Below are 24817 nucleotides of genomic sequence, written 5' to 3'. Positions count from 1 at the left end.
TTTTTATTAATTTCTTGAGACAGGTTGAAACAGGTAAATTTAATCACCACTGGGTTTTTAATTTTTTTGCTATATAAGCAAATAAAATACGGAAAATGTTCAAAAAAGTATGTTTTTCTTTGTTTCTGTCAAAAATTTACAAATATATAATCTTTCTTTCATAAATTTAGGTCAAAATGTATTCTACATTTCTTTGGTAAAAATAACCCAAAAGGTTATAGAGTCTACAAACTATGGTGTATGTATATATATATATATATATATATATATATATATATATATATATATATATATATATATATATATATATATATAATATATATATATATATATATATATATATATATATATATATATATATTTATTTATTTTAAATTATATCTGTCCTGATGTACTGAATGTATATTTTGTGAGGCCCTAAAATGCCATAGCAGTATATATGAACCACCAAATGAGCTCTTTTATGAAAGTAGACAGTCCAAGATATTATAGAAGAGGTGTGGTGAGTTTTTCACAATTTTTTTGCAAAATTAAGAAATTAAATTTGTTATTTTTCACACACAGCATAGGCATACTTATAATTATACCTCAAAACATATTCTGATATGCCTCTTGAGTATTGGAGAACCTAGATGCATAGAGGAGCCCAAAATTCAAGGAGCACCTTTGCGCTTTCAAGGAGCATAAATTAGCCATTTCATTTCCTGACTACCTTCTACATTTTAGGCCCTGGAGCACCAGAACTGTGGAAACACCCACAAAATGACTCCATTCTGTAAAACAAACACTCAAAAGTATTTTCTGAAAGGCACAAGGAGTCTTTAGAAAATGTCATTTTGTGCCACAGGCTTTTAGAGACCACAGCGAAAATGTTTTTTTTTTTGCACTTTGCATGCTTTTATGTGTTCGCATTATGTCAAATAACGCTTTCCAGGCGCCTTCTCTGTGTTGGTCTTCTATTGGATTCTTGTACCATTATCATGGCTAGAAACGCTTTTTAAATGCATCTCAAATGGTTTAGAGGAGCTTGCCTTTGAATGGAGACATTTGAGGAGTCATAAAGCCAGCCAAATGGTACACGTTGGATACATTTTGACACAACCCAATGCGAAGCAATGCAAAGTCCATGTGAACAACACGGGCCACTGCAATGCATAATTGACACAGAGCATTAACCAACATTCAAGAGGCTTCAAAAATATAGATGAAACACCTGCTTTTGACGTCTGGTTTCACACTTTAATCAGATGCAACTCAAAGAAGGGGTCTGGTGCATCCCTGTTCTCCTATTCAGGGACGAATCGGGCCTGAATTTTAGCCTGAATTCAGACCTTAAACGGAGCCAAATACGCACAGAACCCCTGTGCATTCCGCTCCACAGCCGCCACAGAGATGTGTGAATTGGCTCCATTGAGAGCCGCGCACACTCTCCTGTCATGCGAATTGAATGCTGGGAAACCTGCATCCAATTTGCACTAGTGTAAACCCAGCCTTAGACTTACACTCTCTACACCAAATCTGCTCTAACCCGCTGTGTGAAAAAGTTTACATACAACTCGAAAGATGTAAAATTATGTTTTTGTTTTGGCAGCTCACGAGCACAGACTAATATATACAGTATCTCCCAAAAGTGAGTACACCCCTCACATTTTTGTAACTATTTTATAATATCTTTTTATGTGACAACACTGAAGAAATTACACTTTGCTACAATGTAAAGTAGTGAGTGTACAGCTTGTTTAACAGTGTACATTTTCTGTCCTCTTAAAATAACTCAACACACCGACATTAATGTCTAAACTGCTGGCAACTAAAGTGAGTACACCCTTAAGTGACAATGTCCAAATTGGGCCCAATTAGCCATTTTACCTCTGTGTAATTTGACTCGTTAGTGTTACAAGGCCTCAAGTGTGAATGGGGAGCAGGTGTGTTAAATTTGGTGGTATCGCTCTCACTCTCTCATACTGGTCACTGGAAGCTCAAAATGGAACCTCATGGCAAAGAACTCTCTGAGGATCTGAAAAAATGGATTTTTGTAAGATCTTACCGTAAAATCCTTTTCTCTTAAGCTCATTGACAGACGTAGTCTTCTTGATTCTCAAGAGCTGGGTTATGTTGTCTCCGCAGGAGTAGGACTAGGCAGAAAGACAAAACGTTCTGGCTCCACCTTAGGGGCAGTCCCTGAGGGTATATCCTCCCTCTCTCTGCTACAGGGAATCAGTTCTGTTTTAAAGCAGTACAGAGAATTTAACCCAACCCAACTCAATGATAGAGGGGCGGGTACTACGTCTGTCAATGAGCTTAAGAGAAAAGGATTTTACGGTAAGATCTTACAAAAATCCATTTTTCTCTATCGCTCATTGACAGACGTAGTCTTCTTGATTCTCAAGAGCTGGGACATCCAGAAGCAGTGCCACAAAATGAGGGGTGGGATTGACAAAATCAAATCCAATCTAGAAGGCCCAACCGGTGCCAAACTAGAAGTTTTAAAGGCTCCTTATAAACAAAGAATGAGACTAAAGAAAAAATTTTCCAACGGAAAAAACCCTCGAGGTAGACCACTGGTCTCCTCAAATTGCGGCCTGCAAAACCTTGCGGCCAAACGAGGCATCAGACGATGCCATTACATCAACTTTATAATGTTTAGTAAAGGTATGCACCGACGACCAGGTAGCCGCCTTGCACACCTGGACCACTGACGCCTGATGGCGAAAGGCCCATGACGCACTAAGTGCCCGAGTGGAGTGCGCCTTAACAGGGAACGGGGGCTCCCGACCCTTAATAGAATAAGCCTGTACTACCGTCTGTCTGATCCATCTGGAAATGGTCGCGGCAGATGCAGGCAACCCCTTTTTGGGTCCATCTGGGATCACAAAAAGTGAATCCGTCTTGCGAAACGAGTCTGTCGTTTTCAAGTATACCCTGATCGCCCGGACCACATCCAAGGAGTGTAAAGCAAACTCCCGAGGATGACTGGGCTTAGGACACAGGGAAGGTAATACAATTTCTTCATTCAGATGAAATTCTGAAACCACTTTTGGTAGGAAGGATGGATTCGGACGAAGAACCACCTTATCTCTATGAACCACCAGATATGGTGAACGACAAGATAATGCGGCCAGTTCTGACACCCTGCGTGCAGAAGTAATAGCCACCAAGAAGGCCACCTTCTGGGACAACGTAGGTAGAGGAATCTCCCTAACATCTTCAAAGGGAGGTTTCTGAAGAACCGACAACACTAAATTAAGATCCCAGGGGGGTAACGGCGCGTGCACTGGCGGAGCCAGATGTCGGTCCCTGAGACAGTAGATCCTCCCTGAGAGGAAGTCTCCACGGGACGTCCGCCACCAGTCTGACCATGTCGGCGTACCAAGCTCGACGAGGCCAGTCCGGAGCTACCAGAATTACTGGAATTCCTTCCTCCTCTATCCTGCGAAGAAGTCTTGGCAGTAACGCGAGAGGAGGGAAGGCATACATTAGCTGGTATTGCCCCCACGGGGCGATCAGTGCGTCTGCGGTTTCTGCTAGAGGATCGCGGGAGCGAGCCACGAATCTCTGAACTTTCCTGTTGAATCGTGATGCCAACAGATCCACATCCGGGGTGCCCCACCGTAGGCACAACTGGTGGAAAACGTCTGGATGGAGGGACCATTCCCCCTGATCCAGAGTCTGACGGCTGAGATAATCTGCCTGCCAATTCTCCACCCCCGGAATGAACACCGCAGAGATTGCTGGAACAAATCGTTCCGCCCAGCGAAGAATGCAAGCCACTTCTTTGGCCGCTCGGACACTCTTGGTGCCCCCCTGGTGATTGACATAAGCCACGGCCGTGGCATTGTCCGACTGGATCCGAACCGGGCTGCCCTGGAGCTGCTCGGTCCAGTGAATCAGACAAAGTCTGATCGCTCTCAGTTCCAATACATTTATCGGTAACCTGGATTCTTCCGGGGACCAAAGTCCCTGGACAGATAACTGACCGAGAATTCCTCCCCATCCGGATAGACTGGCATCCGTGGTCACTATCGTCCAATATATTGGCAGAAATGACTTTCCCTGGCTGAGCATTGGAGACCGAAGCCACCAGACCAGAGACTCTCTGGTCTGTTTGCTCAATCGGATCTGATTGTCCAGGGATTCCGGATTCCGATTCCATCTGAGAAGAATCTCTTGCTGAAGAATTCGGGTATGGGACTGGGCAAATGGGACTGCTTCCAATGAAGCCACCATCAACCCCAGAACCCTCATGCAAGTCCGAAGGGAAGACCAGCTGTTGGACAGTAACAACTGGACTGCTGATTGAATCTTTCGGAGTTTCCCTACCGGAAGAAAAACTCTTGTCTTGACTGTGTCTAAAATTAGACCCAGATATTCGAGCCTCTGGGTGGGAACCAGAAATGACTTTTGCTGGTTCACCAGCCACCCGAATTCCTGTAAAGAAATCATAGTAATTTCTATGTTTTGTAGCAAGGTCTGAGGAGACTCTGCATGAAGCAGAAGATCGTCTAGGTAACCAAGGATCGATATGCCTCTTTGGCGCAGAAGTGCCAACATTGGGGCCAACACCTTTGTGAAGACCCGCGGAGCCGTGGCGAGACCGAAAGGTAACGCCACAAACTGATAGTGGTTCTCTTCTACGGAAAAGCGTAGAAACCGCTGATGTCCTGCGAAAATGGGAATGTGAAGATAGGCGTCCTTGATGTCTATGGACGCTAGGACATCCCCTGGATGCAGGAAGGCTGCTACTGTGCGAATGGACTCCATTCTGAATCTTCTTATGTTGACAAAAGAATTGAGTGCTCTTAAGTCCAGAATTGGACGCACTTTGCCCTCTTTCCTGGGTATTGTAAATAGGTTTGAATAAAACCCTTGAAACCGTTCTGTCCAAGGAACGTGGACTACCACTCCCTGTTGTAGTAAATCTGTGACTGCTCTCCGCAGATCTTCTAAACGATCTGAGGATAGTCGGATATTGGAAGGGAAGAATCGCGCCGGTGGGAGAGATCGAAACTCGATCTTGTACCCTGACCTTATGACTTCGCAAACCCATTTGTCCGGGATTCTGGAAAGCCATGGATCCGGGAACCGGCGAAGACGTCCCCCCACCCCAGTTATGGGTGGGGGCGCACCTTCAGGCTTTGGATGGTTTATCTTCAGGTCTGGAGGGGGCGGGCTTTTGCTTGCCCGACCAACGACCCCTGACGCCTCCTGCAGGAGCTTTGGAGGACTTAGTTTTTTCACCCGCGGGACGAAAAAACCTCTTGTGAGCAGAAAAAGAAGGCCCTCGTCTTTGACGAGTTCCTCTACCTTTAAAATTTTGCGGTAAAAAGGTGCTCTTTCCACCAGTGAGATCTTTAATGATCTCATCTAAGTTGGCTCCAAATAGACGCTCTCCTGAAAAGGGGATATTAGCCAATGCTTTTTTGGAACCTTGGTCGGCTAACCAACCTTTTAGCCACAGTGTACGCCTGAGAACCACTGCTGAGACTGATGCTCACGCCAATAATGGAGTGGCGTCTAACGCCGCATCACACACAAACTGTAACCCCTGTATCATTTGTTCCAACAAATCTGATACCGCCTGAGGGACCTCTTCTAAGTCCCGGCGTAACCACTTGGTCCATTCAGTTACAGCCTGCGAAACCAGACCAATAGCTATTATAGGTCTGAAAGCTGATCCAATCAAGGAAAACATGGTGCGAGACATAGCTTCTATCTTGCGATCCACTGGATCTTTAAAAGACGGAGCGTCTTCTAAAGGAATAACCGTGGCTTTATTCAATCTAGCAATTGGTGAATCCACCACAGGTGGTTCTGTCCATTTCTTAATAAGGGTTTCCTCAAACGGATAACGCCTGTCAATGCGTTTAGAAATAGTAAAAGTGCGTTTTGGCAGACGCCATTCTTCTTCGATTGGATTGCCAAAACATTTGGGCAATGGAAAAACCTTCGCCACTTTGATGCGTTTTTTAGTCCCAAAAGGGATTTCAGTTTCAGCTATTTCCGATGGAATACCCTGTAACCTTAAGGTCTCTTGAACAGATACAATGAGTGCGTTTACCAACGCTTCCTCTCGGGCTATGGCGGATGCCGAAACATCCTCCTCACTGTCTGAAGAGACAGGACCCGAGACACCAATCCCAGATGAAGTACCTGCAACTGCAGAAATGGGCTCAGAGTCTGAATCCGAGGTTTCAGATAATATGGGGTTAGGCGGGGGTCGCTTTCTTGCGCCCTGTCCCTGACAAGCCACTTCCACCCGGGACACAAAAGTTTCCATAATAGCTGACAATGATTCAATTGTCAATGGGGTGCTGGAGGATCCCGCAGACCCCTCGAGGGGATCCGGAGGAGATACATGAGTGGCAGGGTCCATGTTAATTCAGGACACCTTTGCCAGCAAAACAAAAAAACTTTTTCTTTTTTTTTTTTTTTTTTTGTGTGTCTCCCCCTAGCGCAATAGCGCCCCTCAGAGTACCTGCTTCTCGATCCCACAGAGAGAGAGAGGGACCCCCAAGGCTCACCAACCGATGCAGTGCAGTTTCCAACCAACTGCAGTCAGCGTCTGTCTTACACAGACTGGAAGGAGCTGTTTGCTTTTTCCCGGGTAGAAGGACGTGGCTCCGCCCCCTGTGTACGCCTTCCGGCGTTCCCAGCTCTCCACGAGGTAGCTGGGCTCACAAAACATGGCCGCCCCCATAGAAGAGACATAAGACTCCAAAAACATGGCGGCCGGCGTGACCTGAGGACATACATGCATTAGGTCTACGGCAAAATGGCGGCGGACCGCCGAAATCGTTTTCCCAGCACATCCACCTGCATCTCTGCTAAGAGGCGATATATGGATCTACAGGAGATACACTACACATAAGGTAGGATTATACCTCCTATGTCTGCTGTAATGTTACAGTCTGCTGGGCAGAGTGTTAGCTCTTAAACCAAGTCCACTTCCCACAAACACATGCTGTATTACAAGGGGGACTTGTAAGTATCAGATATATACTGACCATATATGGAGGGGCCCATAATACATACTGCCTCATATCGAGGAAAAAAAGGGAACGTTTACTCACCATACCGAACCGACAGGCACCCTCTCTTCACGATACCCTCTCCACCGGGGTGGGGGTTTGTGGACCACTCCGGACGCCTCGACTCTCTGGTTCCTGGCGTCCAAGCGAGACTTTTAACTCGCAAGGTCAGTCCCTGCACTGGGACTCCGTCGCGGCCGACCCAGCGCGGAGCTCTGGTCTGCACGCGCTCGTAGGCAGAAACCGGGGTGACCACTGGATCTCAACATCCAGCCCGTCGCCCGGCCCCGCATACTTACTTGAATGTGTCGCGGCCGACCAAGCGCAATGCCATGGTCTGCGCGCGCTCGTAGGCCGGCATTTTTGCTTGAAGATCTCACAGGAAAAAACACCGGAGAAAAACTACCTAAAAAATGTCTTTTTCTTAAAGAAAAAAGTCTTGCCAGGACCAAAAGATCCCAGCAAGGAACTTAGGTCCTTACTCCTGACTAGACAGAAAAAAACTGATTCCCTGTAGCAGAGAGAGGGAGGATATACCCTCAGGGACTGCCCCTAAGGTGGAGCCAGAACATTTTGTCTTTCTGCCTAGTCCTACTCCTGCGGAGACAACATAACCCAGCTCTTGAGAATCAAGAAGACTACGTCTGTCAATGAGCGATAGAGAAAAAAGAATTATTGCTCTACATAAAGATGGTCTGGGCTATAAGAAGATTGCCAAGACCCTGAAACTGAGTTGCAGCACGGTGGCCAGGACCATACAGCAGTTTAACAGGACAGGTTTCACTCAGCAGCAACCAGTTGGCAGTGTGGCAGCAACCAGTTGAGAAGTACAAAGACAAGTGTGTCTTGCCTACAATCAAGCATGGTGGTGGGAGTGTCATGGTCTGGAGCTGCATGAGTGCTGTCGGCACTGGGGAGCTACAGTTCATTGAGAGAACCATGAATGCCAATATGTACTGTGACATACTGAAGCAGACCATGATCCCCTCCCTTCGGAGACTGGGCTGCAGGGCAGTATTCCAACATGATAATGAACCCAAACACACCTCCAAGACAACCACTGCCTTGCTAAAAAAGCTGAGGGTAAAGGTGATGGACTGGCCAAGCATGTCCCCAGACCCAAACCCTATTGGGCATCTGTGGGGCATCCTCAAAAGGAAGGTGGAAGAGCGCAAGGTCTCTAACACCCTTCAGCTCTGTGATGTCGTCATGGAGGAGTGGAAGAGGACTCCAGTGGCAACCTGTGAAGCTCTAGTGAACTCCATGCCCAAGAGGGTTAAGGCAGTGCTGAAAAATAATGGTGGTCACACAAAATATTGACATATTGCCTCTGATTCCTCCTGTATTGAATTGTACTGTAACTGTATCGTCTTCCCCGACACTGTAAAGCGCTGCGCAAACTGTTGGCGCTATATAAATCCTGTATAATAATAATAATAATATTGGGCCCAATTTGGACATTGTCCCTTAGGGGTGTACTCACTTTTGTTACCAGCGGTTTAGACATTAATGACTGTGTGTTGAGTTATTTTGAGGGGGGACAGCAAATTTACAATGTTATACAAGCTGTACACTCACTACTCTACATTGTAGCAAAGTGTCATTTCTTCAGTGTTGTCACATGAAAATATATAATAAAATATTTACAAAAATGCGAGGGGTGTACTCCCTTTTCTGAGATACTGTATATGGATTTCTAATAGATAATTATGTCTTTACATAATCAGAATGTTTTTTAAACATATATTTATATGTATATTTAGAAGACATACCAGCAATATTCGAAACAGCAATTTAGCTACAAAAGTTAGTAAAAGCCTATTGATAAAATGCAAACATCAGTATGCCAAGTTACACTTTATTGTCAGCTATGGTATCATATACATAACTGCAGAGCAACACTGCAATTTGTTATAGGACATACATGAAGAAAGCAAGACTCTACATTTAATCTCTAATAAAATGTTTATTGCTAGAAGTGGTGCAGCCTGCAATTGTTGAGGACCTTCTATTATAAAACGAAATTCTTCTACAAACTGTATGTATATAAATCTGTGGCCAAACTTTGGATAGTCAAGTATTTTAACATTCTTAACAAGCAGTTTATGAGCTCTAACAGACCCCATTTCACAGAAGGGGAAAGAAGTTGCTCAAGTCATTCTCTCCCTGCTGCCCCTTCCCTGATAACCTGCTTTGTGCTGCAATTAAAAATTAGAAGGCGGCCAAGTCACTACTGAGAAGGGGAAGCTGCTGAGAAAAAAAAAATGCAATGACTTTGGTGCTCCTGTTCACTTTAAGGGATAAGTTCACCTTTTTGTAACATGTTATATGTTACACCCATATATTCAGGGTGTAACGTGTAACATGTTATGAACAGACTGGTCTCCGCACCTCCCTGATCCACGCTGTGGTAGCTAGCAGGGTTCTTCTCCCTCCCTGCTAGCTGTCACAGTTAAAAAAAAAAAAAAAAAACATAGCCTATTGAGCTCCTACTCCCCCCCCCTTTCTTATCTGATCCCCCCCCCTTTTTTTTCTCCCCCCCCCCCCACAGCTACCCTCAATATGCGTCCCTATCTCCCACAATTCACGGTCTCCCAGATCTCTTTTGCTCTTTGGTATTGTCCCCCGTTGGTGTGCCAAACAGCCACTGCACTTAAAGCGGAGTTCCGGGCACAGAAAACATTTTTCAGTGAACATACCCCCGGGACAGTCAGGGCTAGTACATTCCACAATGGCTAGCCTCTGATCTCTCCCGGTTCGCACTTACCTGCAAGATGAAATACTCACTTATAAAATTTCTTCCACAGCGTTGCCATCTCTCTTGTGGGCAGCTGAAGCCGGCGCGGTCCTCTTTTGCGTCTTCTTCCGCATCCTCTTCTCCCAGAATGCGCCTGCACCGGCCCCTCTCGTCACTTCCGGTGCGGCGCCGCATTCCTCCACAGCTTCTGGGCATGCCCAGAAGCTGTTTAGCAGGGGAATGCGGCGTCGCCCCGGAAGTGACGAGTGGGGCCGGTGCCGTTGCATTGATTCCTGGGAGCGATGACGTTCAGCTCCCAGGAATCATCGCAAGACAGGAAGTGACGGCGGAGCCGCGGCACTGAGGGAGGAAGTACACTGAGGTGAGTATTTTCGATCTTCAATTACAAGGTGAGTGTAAAAGTGTAAAAAAAAAAAAAAAACCTAACTATCCAATTCCTTTACAGGTGAAGGGGAACTAGCGGATGGGCACAAAAAAAAAAAGATTGATTTTGTGCCCGGAACTCCGCTTTAACTTTTATGTCGTGAGTCGGAGATGATGGCTACGCTCCCACCCCTCATGCATGTTACACCCTAATTCACGTCTGTTACTCTTCATCCCCGGTTGCATATTGTTGTTTGTTATTTTTTGTCTCTTTACCTCAATACTTTGCTTATGTTGTACAACCTTGTATATTCCATGCCTACGGTACCTACTGATTCATATTACGTCTTGTACCATACTTTGTACCGTTGTTTTATACCCATTGTTATCGTCCAATAAAAAATTTGAATAAGAAAAAAAAAACATAGCCGAGCGGGGCTCTGCCAGCCCGCCCTTGTCACTGATTGACAGGACTCTCTGCATGGAAAGCTACAAGGTCTGGCAGCCTTTGCAGCTGTCGGCTTGTAGTTTTCAATGAACTACCACGGTAATGTGAAGTGACGTGGCAGTTTATTCATGCCTTCTGTCAGATTGTATCTGCTCACCCGTATGGATGTACAAGAAAGCAGATACACTGGCAGATTTGCTGGAGACCTGCATGGCACCAGCGATGGCAATGCGTCAAACTATGGCCCTCCAGTTGTTCAGGAACTACAATTACCATCATGCCTAGTCATGTCTGTGAATGTTAGTTTTACAATGCCTCATGGGATGTGTAGTTCCACAACAGCTGGAGGGACGTAGTTTGAGGATCCCTGCTTTACAGGCTAAAAACAAAACAATAATAAATGCACATTTTTTTACCTGAAAAAATTTAGCATTTATTTTTTTTCCCAAAAAGTGAACTTATCCTTTAAAGTACAGGTGTCAAACACAAGGCCCGTGGGCCAAATGCGGCCCCCCAGGACATTTCCTGTGGCCCTCGCACCTCTCCTGCAGCTGCAGGACCCCCCTCGTCTCTGCCCCCACCTTGTTTCTGTAGTCGGCAGCAGACAGGACAGAACTGCTTTGCCAGATCCTGCACTCCTCTGTACAGCTGCAGAAAGGCTTCAGCAGACTCTGGAAGCTGACTCCAGCCCTCCTCTGGTTCTCCTTCAGACCCTGCACTTCTTCCCAGATCCAATTGCATCTTATTCCTGGTAGCAGCACAAGGTAAGGGGGTGCATTGTGATGTAAGGAAGGGTGGGTGACTCTTGACATCTCATGTAAGGGTAAAAGGGGGCGTGGGGTGCTCTGGACATCTAATCTTACAGATATAACCGGCCCTTTGAGGGCAACCATAATGCTGACGCGGCCCGCAATGAAATTAAGTTTGACACCCCTGCTTTAAAGTATACTTTATAAAATTTACCATCAATCTATACTCCGATCTTCTGCGCCAATTCCTCTTCTTGATTTTTTACATCCATCTGAGAACACTACAGAGAACCCAGGATGGGAAACACCCCCCCCCCCCCCCCCCCCAGCCCCCGAGTCATAGAAGGCAACCCTTCTTGACCCTGAGTGGAGACAGGTTTTCTCTACCTGCACATGTGGAAAGTTGCGTGTTCCCCACCTCTTTGGGTGACTGCGGTCTTAACAGACGTACATCTATCTTAAATCATTTCTATTGTCTCTGTGGAACAACTCTCCATGATCTTTAACCTCTTTGAATCCCTTCATCCTGTTTTTGAATGAATCCACACTATAAGAGCTCTCCCACCTCCCTCTATTTTCCATTGTAGTGGACACCCAGAGCTATACAAGACATCCTTGGCCAGTTCTTAAGGATCCTTTGGACCACGTTTGGCTTTCACCACGACTTTGACCATAGTCTATAAATTCAATTTAGGTAAAAACTATTTATATTCACATTTTCAAAAATCAATTTTAGAATATCCACCAGATCCCAAACTCTTAAATCTTTACTTAAACAATCAATTTGGGAATGGAAACTACCTCTATTCAATATTTAGAGATGATTCACTCAACATTGAGCTAAAGCAGGATAGTGATTGTGGCGTAAAGCTGTTACTTTGCTCTATATCTTCAAGTTGCTGGTCTATTTCTTTCAGCCGTATTTTCTGTTCTCTGAGATTCTTTGTGTAACGTAACGCTTGCTCCCCAGGTGCAAAAACTGAGTTCCCAAACTTGTCCAAAGACACTTCCTGAAAAAGGAGCAGACAGATGATTACATACAAGGGGTGTGCTTGATGACTCACATACATATCACACTTCCTGTCAGTGTGAATTCTCCAGACATTGTTTAAAACAGGCAGCTGTGGACTGTAATATAGACAACTATGTTTATATAATGAAACAAACTTGCATCCACAGGCATAGCAGGGTAACAATTTTAAAAAAATGTACACCCACCACTGTTCCCAGTCATTTCCAGGTCAAAAAGCCCATGTATTTGCCATCTGTCAATATAAATTTATTAAACAGCTAAAAGCACATAGGGTATTTACAGAAATCTAAGAGTATATTATAAAACCTTGTAATGTACAAGCACAATACAGTATAATCAAAGATATTCCTGTGCAAGTGGGGAATACATGAAAATACTACCACACACTGACTATGAACACCATCATAAAAATATATTTTTAAAAATGTAAAATCCTACCACTACTTAACCACTTGCCGACTGCGCACAGTATATTTACTGCGGCAGTCAGCCCCGGCCAGGCAGAGTGACGTAGATCTACGTCGCTAGCCTGTCACCGGCTTTTGAGCCAATAGCGGGCGAGCGCGCGCCCGCTGATGCGCGCGCCCGCCCCGGCTCGTTCACAGAGGAGTCCACGCGTGTGACCGGCGGACCCGATGTCCGTCGGTCACATTACGATCGTCGGTAGAGCAGGAGAAAGGTGGGCGGCTTATGTAAACAAGCCGCCTGTCATTCTCCCCTGTGTAAAAATGGAGATCAGACGGTTCTACTATGTAGAACCATTGATCTCTGTTTTTACAATAGGAGACATGTCCCATCACAGTTAGAAACACGCCCCTAGGACACACTTAACCCCTCCCTCTCCAATACAGTTAACCCCTTCCCTGCCAGTGTCATTTTTACAGTAACAGTGCATATGTATAGCACTGATTACTGCAGTAATGTCACTGGTACCCCCAAAAGTGTCAAAAATGTCAGTCAAGGGTCTGATCTGTCCGCTGCAATGTCGCAGTCCCGCAAAAAAAAAAAAATCGCAGTTTGCCGCCATTACTCGTTAAAAAAAAAAACACCAAAAATGACAAAAATCTTTCCCTTTGTTAGTAAACGCGATAACTTTTGCGTAAACCAATCAAAATACGCTTTTTGCGATTTTTTTTTACGAAACATATGTAGCATAAAACAAATTGGCCGAAAATGTTAAAAAAAAATTATTTTTACATTTTTTTGGGGGGGAATTTCATATAAAAAAAAGTGAAAAATATTGTTATTTTTGCAAAATTTACGCTCTTTTTTTGTTTATAGCGCATGATCAAAAAATCGCACAGGTGATCAAATACCACCAAAAGAAAGCTCTGTTTGTGGGAAAAAAAGGACGTGAAATTCATTTAGGTACAGCGTCGCACGACCGTGTAATTGTCCGTTAAAGTCACGCAGTAAAAAATCACCAAAAAAAACCTGGTCAGGAAGGGGGTAAAATCTTCTGGGGCTTAAGTGGTTAAAGAGCAATTAGAAATATCAAGTTGATTCACAAAAAAAAATGGATTTTTGTAAGAACGTACCGTAAAATCCTTTTCTCTGAAGTTCATCGACAGACGCAGCTCTGCTTAATCATATAATACTAAAAAAGTGTAGCGCTAATAAAAATAAATATAGTATTGATGAAAGATCATCCATTAAACAATATAATGAAATCCACAGGAATTATGGTGAATAAAGTCCCAACCAAAAGAAAAAAATATAGGTGCAAGTCCAAATAAATCCAAGTAAGAATGTAGTGAAAGACGCTCCTTCCCGTGACACCCAGGGAAAGTGTAGGATGGGGACACCTTGGTGCACAAGTATTGAGAGCAGCTTACCAGAACGCCGTGGCTACTCAAAATAATGAGAAAGCCTCGCCCAGCAAAGAGATGTTTTCACTAAATTCAATGGATCCCAGGGAAGGTGACACCATAAAAATTATCAAATCCTCTTAATCACTCCGTTATGGTCAAATAAGTGTGTGGAGGGAAATGAAACAAAGGACCATAGTGTAATCCCGTAAAAACACATATAATCAATTTATTTTAAAATACTACTCACAAATTGAAGACATAAGCAGGCACATATGATGTAATAGCTGAAGATCCACCCGCGGCGTCCCGCGTGTATCCAGTCAGCATGAGATAAACGACTCCAGACGTAATGTCCACACGCCCCCTTACGAAGCCGGCCTGCTGCTGTTTGTTTTCTCATGCTGACTGGATACACGCGGGACGCCGCGGGTGGATCTTCAGCTATTACATCATATGTGCCTGCTTATGTCTTCAATTTGTGAGTAGTATTTTAAAATAAATTGATTATATGTGTTTTTACGGGATTACGGAGTGATTAAGAGGATTTGATCATTTTTATGGTGTCACCTTCCCTGGGATCCATTGAATTTAGTGAAAACATCTCTTTGCTGGGCGAGGCTTTCTCATTCATTTGAGTAGCCATGGCGTTCTGGTAAGCTGCTCTCAATACTTGTGCACCGAGGTGTCCCCATCCTACACTTTCCCTGGGTGTCACGGGAAGGAGCGTCTTTCACTACATTCTTACTTGGATTTATTTGGACTTGCACCTATATTTATTTCTTTTGGTTGGGACTTTATTCACCATAATTCCTGTGGTTTTAATTATATTGTTTCATCAATAATGAATGATAATGATTTCATCAATACTATTTTTATTAGCGCTACACTTTTTTAGTATTATTGAATTATGGATCACTGTCTGTTGATTTTGCGTTAGCTGCTTTTTTCACTATATATTTTTTATTAATATTCATCACAATTTGACACATCAATTTTAGCGCAGAAACACCCCATTGTTATTTATCTGCTTAATCATAGACTATAGGGTTATGCTCCTCCCACTAGGGATAGGCACTAAATGGAAAAAAAGCTTGTCCACGTCTATAGGGGCTGTCCCAGAAAACATAACCCCTCAGGCTCTGATATACTCAAGCAGTTGTGTTGCACGCAGTGACAGAAAAATACCTCATAACTCAAAAGTAAAGGAGAGGGGGCTGCGTCTGTCGATGAACTTCAGAGAAAAGGATTGTACGGTAAGTTCTTACAAAAATCCAGTTTTCTCTATCACTCATCGACAGATGCAGCTCTGCTTAATCACAGACTATAGGGATGTCCCAAAGTAGTAAAAACATGAGGGGTGGGAACAAGACAGGAACAAAAAAAACCTGAATGCCCCAATGGCCAAACGTAGCCAACCAGGTAAAACAGAGCTCAACCAGAAACAACAGGCGCTGCCCCGGAACAACGAATCCTCAAAGAGAAACCAAAAAAAAAGGGGGTTCTCTCTTGAACTGCAGCCTGCAAAACCTTGTGGCCAAAAGAAGCATCCGCTAATGTCAGCACATCTACCTTGTAGAATTTTGTAAAGTTATGCACAGACGACCAAGTTGCCACCTTGCAAACTTGTAGCACTGTGACACCTGATGGCAAAAATCCCAGGAGGCACTCAGTGCTCTAGTACAGTGGTCCTCAACCCTGGCCTACAGGGCCCACTAACAGGCCAGATTTTCAAGATAAGTGAAATACATCCCAGGTGATATAATTTGCTGCTCAGTGATTGCAGTACTCTAGTCTGCATCTCCCCAAGGTAATACCTAAAATCTGGCCTGTTAGTGGGCCCTGTAGGCCAGGGTTGAGGACCACTGCTCTAGTAGAATGCGCCTTCACTGGAAAAGGAGGAATCTGACCCTTCAGTGAATAGGCCTGTTCCACCGTCTGTCTGATCCATCTAGATATGGTTGCAGCAGACGCAGCCAGTACCTTATGAGGTCCATCCGTGAGGACAAAAAGAGCACCCGATTTTCTGAAGGACACAGTGGTCTCTAAGTAAACCCTGATAGCCCGGACCACATCCAAAGAATGTAAAGCATATTCCTTAGGATGCTGAGGTTTAGGGCAAAGGGAAGGCAGTACAATGTATTCTGATTTTCATTTAAATATAACCACCTTAGAAAGGAATGACTGATTAGGTTGAAGTACCACCTTATCTCTGTGAACTACCAGACAAGGTGAGCGGCAAGACAATGCCGCCAATTCAGATACTCAGTGGGCAGAGACAAAACAAGCAGCGAAATCTCACTTACTTTCTCAAAAGGGGGCTTTTGAAGAACAGACAGCATCAAATTGAGATCCCATGGCTGTAACAGGGATCGCCACGGAGGCGCCAAATGGCGCACACCTTGGATAAACGTCCGGATAAGGGCGTGCGTGGCTAATGGGAGTTGAAAATAGATAGCCAAAGCCAAAACTTGGCCTTTGATAGTACCCAAGGCCAACCGCTGTTCATTCCCTTTCTGTAGAAAAGCCAAAACCCTGGCGATAGAAAACAAGCGAGGGTGCACTTTCAGCGATTCGCACCATCAAATGTACGATTTCCATGTGCGATGATAGATCTATCGAGAAGTCCACTTCCTAGACTTCAAGAAAGTGGGGATTACAGACTCAGAGAGACCCCTATCTCTCGACACCTGACTTTCAACGGCCATGCCGTTAAAGCCAGCGACTGTAAAGCAGGATGGAAGATCGGACCTTGAAACAACAGATCTTCCCTGAGAGGAAGCCTCCAAGGCGTACTGGTGGCCAATCTTATGAGGTCTGCGTACCAAGACCGACAAGGGCAGTCTGAAGCCACCTGAATGACCAGAATGTTTTCCACCTCTATCCTGCGCAGAAGACGCAGCAGAAGTTTCAAAGGGGGAAATGCATAAATCAGCCGATACTGACCCCAAGGAGCCACCTGTGGTGTCGGCCAGAGGATCTCGAAACCTGGGTATGAATCTCTGCACCTTCTTGTTGAGGCGGGAGGCAAACAGATCGACCTCGGGGGTCCCCCACTGAACACACAGTAGGTGAAACACCTCCGGGTGTAGGGACCACTCCCCTTGATCTAACACTTAACAACTCAGGTAATCTGCCTGACAGTTTTTCACACCTGGGATGTGTACAGCAGGGAGGGTTGGAACAAATCTTTCTGCCTAAGTCACAATCTCCGCCACCTCCTTGGCCACCAGGACACTCCTGGTGCCCCCCTGGTGATTGATGTAAGCCACAGCCATGGAGTTGTCTGATTGAACCCGAACCGGACAATTGCGTAGGCAAGTCGTCCAATGACTCAGACAAAATTTGTCAGAGGGGAGGAAAACCCTCGCCAAGGCTGAATCCAGAGCCAGGCTTAGGTACTCCAGTCTCAGGACCAGAGTCAATGCGGATTTTTTGAAATTGATGTTCCAATCAAACTCTTGTAGATTTCAGACAGTGACCTTCAGATTCTTCAACAGAACTGAATGAGAGATCGCTGTCAACAGGAGATCGTCCAGGAATCCCAGTACTGCAATCCACCTCTTGCACACCAATGCTAACACTGGAGCCAGAACCTTAGTAAACACCCTGGGAGCAGAGGTGAGACCAAAGGGTAACGTCACAGATTAATAATGCTGCTCCACTATCACAAAGAGAAGAAACCGCTGGTGTCCAGCGTAGATAAGGATGTCCACTTCCATCCGAAACATCTGTACCCGCACAAAACGGTTCAGGGCTTTGAGAACTAGGATGGGGCGCACCTTGCCTTCTTTTCTAAAAAATTCCTGAAGCTTCCTGAATTTCTGAGCTTTTCCTGAAAGCTTTTCCGAAGCTGGGACCGACACAATCACCCCTTGCGACAGAAAGTCGTGTCCAGAAAGGCTCCAAATAGCTTCTCCCCATCAAAGGGAGATCAGCAACAGCTTTTTTAGAAGCCTGGTCAGCCGACCAGCATTTCAGCCATATCAGGTGTCCAATAGCAAACCCCACTGCTAACATCCCGGCCACCAATAAGGCCAAGTCCAGGGACGTATCACACATGAACGCCAGGGCTTGGACCAACTGGTCTAACAGTCCCAGAACCGCAGGGGGAAGCTGTGTCGTTTTCAAGTTACTCTTCAGCAACTTCACCCATTCAGTAACAGTCTGTGCTATGAGAACGTTCGCTTTTAACATGTGACCAGTCACCACATGTAAATGGCGAGATAAGGATTCCACTTGTCTATTCACAGGATCCGAAAAGGTTGGTGACTCTTCTACCGGCACCAGAGTCGCTTTGTTCAATCTGGAAACTGGGGAATCCACCTTCGGTGGTACAGCCTACATGTCATCCACCGCCTCTGCAAAGGGATAACGGCGTGCAAATGCTTAGACACCACCAGCATGTGCTTAATGTGTCGCCATTGTTCATTCACAATAGAGTGAAAGTCAGGACAAGGGAATATTTTACCTGATTTGCTATATTTGCGGGAGCCAAAACACACCTGTGTACCTGATGCTGTGGATTCATCAGCCATTTTAAGAGTTTCCCGCACAGAAACAATCAATTTTTTTACAAAGGCGTGTTCTTGGGCGACAGCAGAGGAGGACAGATCATCTTCACCGTCAGAATGTGAAGAAACCCACCCCTCAGGGTGGTCTACGTCTGCGACAATCATATCTGTATCAGAATCCGAAGATCCTGCAGATGGAGGGGAGGACGGAGGGCATTTGTGGCTAGCAGCACCAGAACAAACCGACTGCCCTTTTAACATCAGACTTTGCAGAAAAACTGCAATCTCTGGCTGCAACTGAGAGGGTCCCGCAGTCATTTCCAGGGGGTCTGCAGGGTATATTTTATTCTGGGATCTATTTGCAAACAAAAAAATTGGGAATTACAACAGTTTGTATACGTGCCTCCCACTTTTTAAGGGACCAAAAGTAATGGGACAATTGGCTGCTCAGCTGTTCCATAGCCAGGTGTGTGTTATTCCCTCATTATCCCATTTACAAGGAGCAGATAAAAGGTCCAGAGTTAATTTCAAGTGTGCTATTTGCATTTGCAATCTGTTGCTGTCAACTCTCAAAATGAGATCCAAAGAGCTGTCACTATCAGTGAAGCAAGCCATCATTAGGCTAAAAAAAACAAAACAAACCTATTAGAGAGAAAAACAAAAAACAAAACAAACCCATCATCAACTGTTTGGAACATCCTTAAAAAGAAAGAACGTACCGGTGAGCTCAGCAACACCAAACGACCCGGAAGACCACGGAAAACAACTGTGGTAGATGACCGAAGAATTCTTTCCCTGGTAAAGAAAATACCCTTCACAACAGTTGGCCAGATCAAGAACACTCTCCAGGAGGTAGGTGTATGTGTGTCAAAGTCAACAATCAAGAGAAGACTTCACCAGAGTGAATACAGAGGGTTCATCACAAGATGCAAACCACTGGTGAGCTTCAAAAACAGGAAGGCCGGATTAGAGTTTGCCAAACAACATTTAAAAAAACTTTCACAGTTCTGGAACAACAACCTATGGACAGATGAGACCAAGATCAACTTGTACCAGAGTGATGGGAAGAGAAGAGTATGGAGAAGGAAAGGAACTGCTCATGATCCAAAGCATACCACCTCATCAGTGAAGCATTGTGGTGGTAGTGTCATGGCGTGGGCATGTATGGCTGCCAATGGAACTGGTTCTCTTGTATTTTTTGATGATGTGACTGCTGACAAAAGCAGCAGGATGAATTCTGAAGTGTTTCGGGCAATATTATCTGCTCATATTCAGCCAAATGCTTCAGAACTCATTGGACAGCGCTTCATAGTGCAGATGGACAATGACCCCGCAACATACTGCGAAAGCAACCAAAGAGTTTTTTAAAGGAAAGAAGTAGAATGTTATGCAATGGCCAAGTCAATCACCTGACCTGAATCCGATTGAGCATGCATTTCACTTGCTGAAGACAAAACTGAAGGGAAAATACCCCAAGAACAAGCAGGAACTGAAGACAGTTGCAGTAGAGGCCTGGCAGAGCATCACCAGGGATGAAACCCAGCGCCTGGTGATGTCTATGAGTTCCAGACTTCAGGCTGTAATTGACTGCAAAGGATTTGCAACAAAGTATTAAAAAGTGAAAGTTTGATTTATGATTGTTAATCTGTCCCATTACTTTTTGTCCCTTAAAAAGTGGGAGGCACATATACAAACTGTTGTAATTCCTACACTGTTCACCTGATTTGGATGTAAATACCCTCAAATTAAAGCTGAAAGTCTGCAGTTAAAGCACATCTTGTTTGTTTCATTTCAAATCTATTGTGGAGGTGTATAGAGCCAAAAAGACTAGAATTGTGTTGAAGTCCCAATATTTATGGACCTGACTGTATACTCTCTGTACACACTCCACAAAAAAAAAACCTTACTGCAAAGGTAAAATGGAGCTGTAGACATCCTTAGATCTGCATTAGACCTGTACCCATGACCCACAATCATAACCCAACATGTGAGATTATACCCACCACCGTGCCAAAATGCATTGTGCTGCTGGGTAATAGGATGGGTAATCAACCTAATGACAGGCAGAGAGTAACTGAAACTTGCAGTTTACTAAACAGGTGCAAAGCTAGAAGCAAGAACGCAAAACAGGGTCAGAATGGCTAAGAGCATGCATACACTTCAGAAAAATACATAAATTATGAAAGCTGCACATACAGCACATGAACTTTTCACAGCAAGGTCTACATAGTACAATCAGGGTAATGTGTGGCTCCATATAATAGTCTATATAAGACGCAACAGAGAGTATAACGAAGACTCCCTATTCAGTAAAAATTCAGTACAGAAAACAAACATCTACTGTACTTGCGCTTATCCTCATAGAAAAACATCCCTCTGAAGTCAGGGCAGCTCTGGTAACAAAGGCAAACAGCTGGAGAGGTAAATATTCTGATGGCACCTGCGCTTAATATCTTAATGCCCTTTCACTAAGAACCAAGCAGCCGCTCTATGTGCACTCCAAGATTCCACTATAGCCGTTCAAACAAAAAAAAGAGCAGTGCTACCAAACGTGATAAATGACAATTGTGTAAACCTAGCTTTTCAGGTGCAAAATTATACAATAGTTATCCCAAAGTGCAATGTGCTTAAATAATACTATCATGAACGTTTCAAATTATTATATCACAACCCAAACAAATTGCTTCCATTGTCCGTGCAAGTAAATTACACCAAAAGCTATATTGTGATCCAATAACAGTATTCCAAAAGTCCTTGATTGTGCTCCATGTTAAGAATGTGCCACACTATTCCACCCTTCATGTTGTCCACTGCTTAAGAGGGCATTAAGGAGTGCTCACTCACCAACTACAGTTGACCCCTTATGGACGAAGCAGCTCAATATGCATGCCTTATACTGTTCCCAAAATCACTCTTTCTGGCTTTTTCCACCACTTCAGACAGGTCTCGGACTGTACCCACATTATCCTTATAGTAGCTCAGGCAAAAGGACAGAGATCCAGACAAAAACAAACTAAACTATTAAGCAACAAGTTTATTCTATTAAAATTGTCCAATAATCCACTCACATAGATCAGGCCTCACCTGGCACTGGGTATGACCACCCAAACTTTGAAAAGGAAACCCTGCTGCTCCTCTAGGTTCCAGAGCCAGAGTGCATTACAGGTGGCGGAAGTGATGTCAGCGAAAGTGACGTAGTATATCAGAAGTCCTGCCTCTATGAGTTTTTGTCACCAAACATCATCAGAAAGCAGTCCAACCGCCATCTTTACTACTGGATTTATACCCTTGCCAATTAACTCTTATTTAGCAGCTAAACTTTGTTTTGCCAGTCATGCTTTATCTCATATACATCTATACAATATTACTCCTTCAATCCCTAACTATCCCAACTCTTTACAATAAAAGCTGACAGGCTAATGCTATCTGCCTATGTAAAACTCATGTATAAATTAAATGAAACCTTTTGCTATATAACTTGCCCCCCTAATGGTGTTTTGTATGTTAAATCAGTTAATATGTATTGGTGCATACTGGATGATATGCCCATTAATGCCTGTACATTTGCACAAATATGCTTATTCTCCCAATGGTAGGCAATTCCAATAGCAATCATTTTGTCACCATATGCAAAAACATTCCTAATTGAACAACTTCAATACCGGACACTTTTACCCTCTTCCTGCCCCGGTTAATTTTCAGCTTTCAGAGCTGTCACACTTTGAGTGCCAATTACTCAGTCATGCAACACTGTACTTGTTTTGGTTTTTTTTTTGTTTTTTTGTCTATATAAACAAAATATACAGGAAATTTTGAAAACCATATGTTTTTCTTCATTTCTGTGAAAAAATCTTGCAAATAAATAACCTTTCTTCAAAAAAATGAGGCCAAAATGCATTCTGCTACATTTCTTTTGTAAAAACAACCCAAATCAATATTATTTAGTCTGTGTGAAAGTTATAGAGTCTACAAACTATGGTATATACAGTATCTCACAAATGTGCGTACACCCCTCACATTTTTGTAAATATTTTATTAGATCTTTTCATGTGACAACACTGAAGAAATGACACTTTGCTACAATATAAAGTAGTGAGTGTACAGCTTGTATAACAGTGTCAATTTGCTATCCCCTCAAAATAACTCAACACACAGCAATTATTGTCTAAACCGCTGGCAACAAAAGTAAGTACACCCCTAATTTAAAATGTTCAAATTGGGCCCAAAGTGTCAATGTTTTGTGTGGCCACCATTATTTTCCAACACTGCATTATCCCTCTTGGGAATGGAGTTCACCAGAGCTTCACAGTTTGCCACTGGAGTCATCTTCCATTCCTCCATGACGACATCTTAGAGCTGGTGGATGTTAGAGACCTTACGCTCCTCCAACTTCCGTTTGAGGATGCCCCACAGATGCTCAATAGGGTTTAGGTCTGGAGACATGCTTGGCCAGTCCATCACCTTTACCCTCAGCTTCTTTAGCAAGGCAGTGGTCATCTCAGAGGTGTGTTTGGGGTCATTATGTTGGAATAATGCCCTGTGGCCCAGTCTCCGAAGGGAGGGGATCATGCTCTGCCTCAGTATGTCACAGTACATGTTGGCATTCATGGTTCCCTCAATGAACTGTAGCTCCCCAGTGCCGGCAGCACTCATGCAGCCCCATACCATGACACTCCCATCACCATGCTTGACTATAGGCAAGACACACTGGTCTTTGTACTCCTCACCTGGTTGCTGCCACACAAGCTTGACACCATCTGAACCAAATAAGTTTATCTTGGTCTCATCAGACCACAGGACATGGTTCCAGTAATTCATGTCCTTAGTCTGCTTGTCTTCAGCAAACTTTGCGGGATTTCTTGTGCATCATCTTTAGAAGAGGCTTCCTTCTGGGACGACAGCCATGCAGACCAATTTGATGCAGTGTGCGGTGTATGGTCTGAGCACTGACAGGCTGACCTCCCACCCCTTCAACCTCTGCAGCAATGCTGGCAGCACTCATATGTCTATTTTCCAAAGACAACCTCTGGATTTGATGCCTAGCACGTGCACTCAACTTTTTTGGTCGACCACGGTGAGGCCTGTTCTGAGCGTAACCTGTCCTGTTAAACGGCTGTATGGTCTTGGCCACTGTGCTGCAGCTCAGTTTCTTGGCAATCTTATTATAGCCAAGGACATCTTTATGTAGAGCAACAATTCTTTTTTTCAGATGTTTAGAGAGTTCTTTGCCATGAGGTGCTATGTTGAACCTCCAGTGACCAGTATGAGAGAGTGAGAGTGATAACACCAAATTTAACACACCTGCTCCCCATTCACATCTAAGACCTTGTAACACTAATGAGTCACATGACATCGGGGAGGGAAAATGGCTAATTGGGCCCAATTTGAAAATTGTCACTTAGGGGTGTATTCACATTTGTTGCCAGCGGTTTAGACGTTAATGGCTGTGTGTTGTTATATAAACAAAATGGTAACATTCTACGAGGAGGTGAGCTGTGAGCTAGATAGGGGCAGACCAGTGGATGTGGTGTACTTGGATTTCGCTAAGGCGTTTGATACAGTTCCCCACAAGCGCTTAATTTATAAAATAAGGTCTGCAGGTATCGAAAGCAGGGTTTGCTCTTGGATACGGAACTGGCTTAAAGGGCGTGTCCAAAGGGTGGTAATAAACAGCGCATACTCAGACTGGTCTGAGGTTGTAAGCGGGGTGCCCCAGGGCTCAGTCCTGGGACCAACCTTGTTCAATTTATTCATAAACAGCATTGAGGACGGGATCAGTAGTTCAATATCAGTTTTTGCAGATGACACAAAATTGGGCAGGGCAATAACTGCACAGCATGAAGCAGATATCCTACAGAATGACCTGGACAAAATTACAGAGTGGGCAAGGACATGGCAAATGAGGTTTAACGTGGAGAAGTGTAAGGTTTTGCACTTGGGGACTAAAAACATAAAAACACAATACACGTTAGGAGGGGAACCCTTGGGGGAATCAAAAATGGAGAAGGATCTGGGAGTCTTGGTTGATGATAGATTAGGCAACAGCATGCAATGTCAAGCGGCAGCTGCCAAAGCCAGCAGAATATTAGCATGCATAAAGAAAGGGATGTATTCCA

At 44.3% G+C, this 24817-nt stretch overlaps 1 protein-coding gene across 1 annotated transcript in view; it reads right to left on the bottom strand.

Moving 5' to 3' along the window:
- Positions 1-12149: 12149 nt before the first annotated feature.
- FSIP1 (fibrous sheath interacting protein 1) overlaps positions 12150-24817 on the bottom strand; it is a gene marked incomplete at its 3' end in the record, with an annotated part of 176591 nt that continues 163923 nt past the window's right edge. The window contains exon 9 of the mRNA XM_082275840.1: positions 12150-12356. Coding sequence (XP_082131966.1) covers positions 12150-12356 — 207 coding nt within the window. The remainder of the gene's footprint in view (positions 12357-24817) is intronic.

This window comes from Pelophylax lessonae (genome assembly GCF_965119305.1).
Source record: "Pelophylax lessonae genome assembly, chromosome: 13".
In the NCBI taxonomy this organism is placed as follows: Eukaryota; Metazoa; Chordata; class Amphibia; order Anura; family Ranidae; genus Pelophylax; species Pelophylax lessonae.
This window is presented reverse-complemented; position numbering and strand designations above follow the sequence as displayed.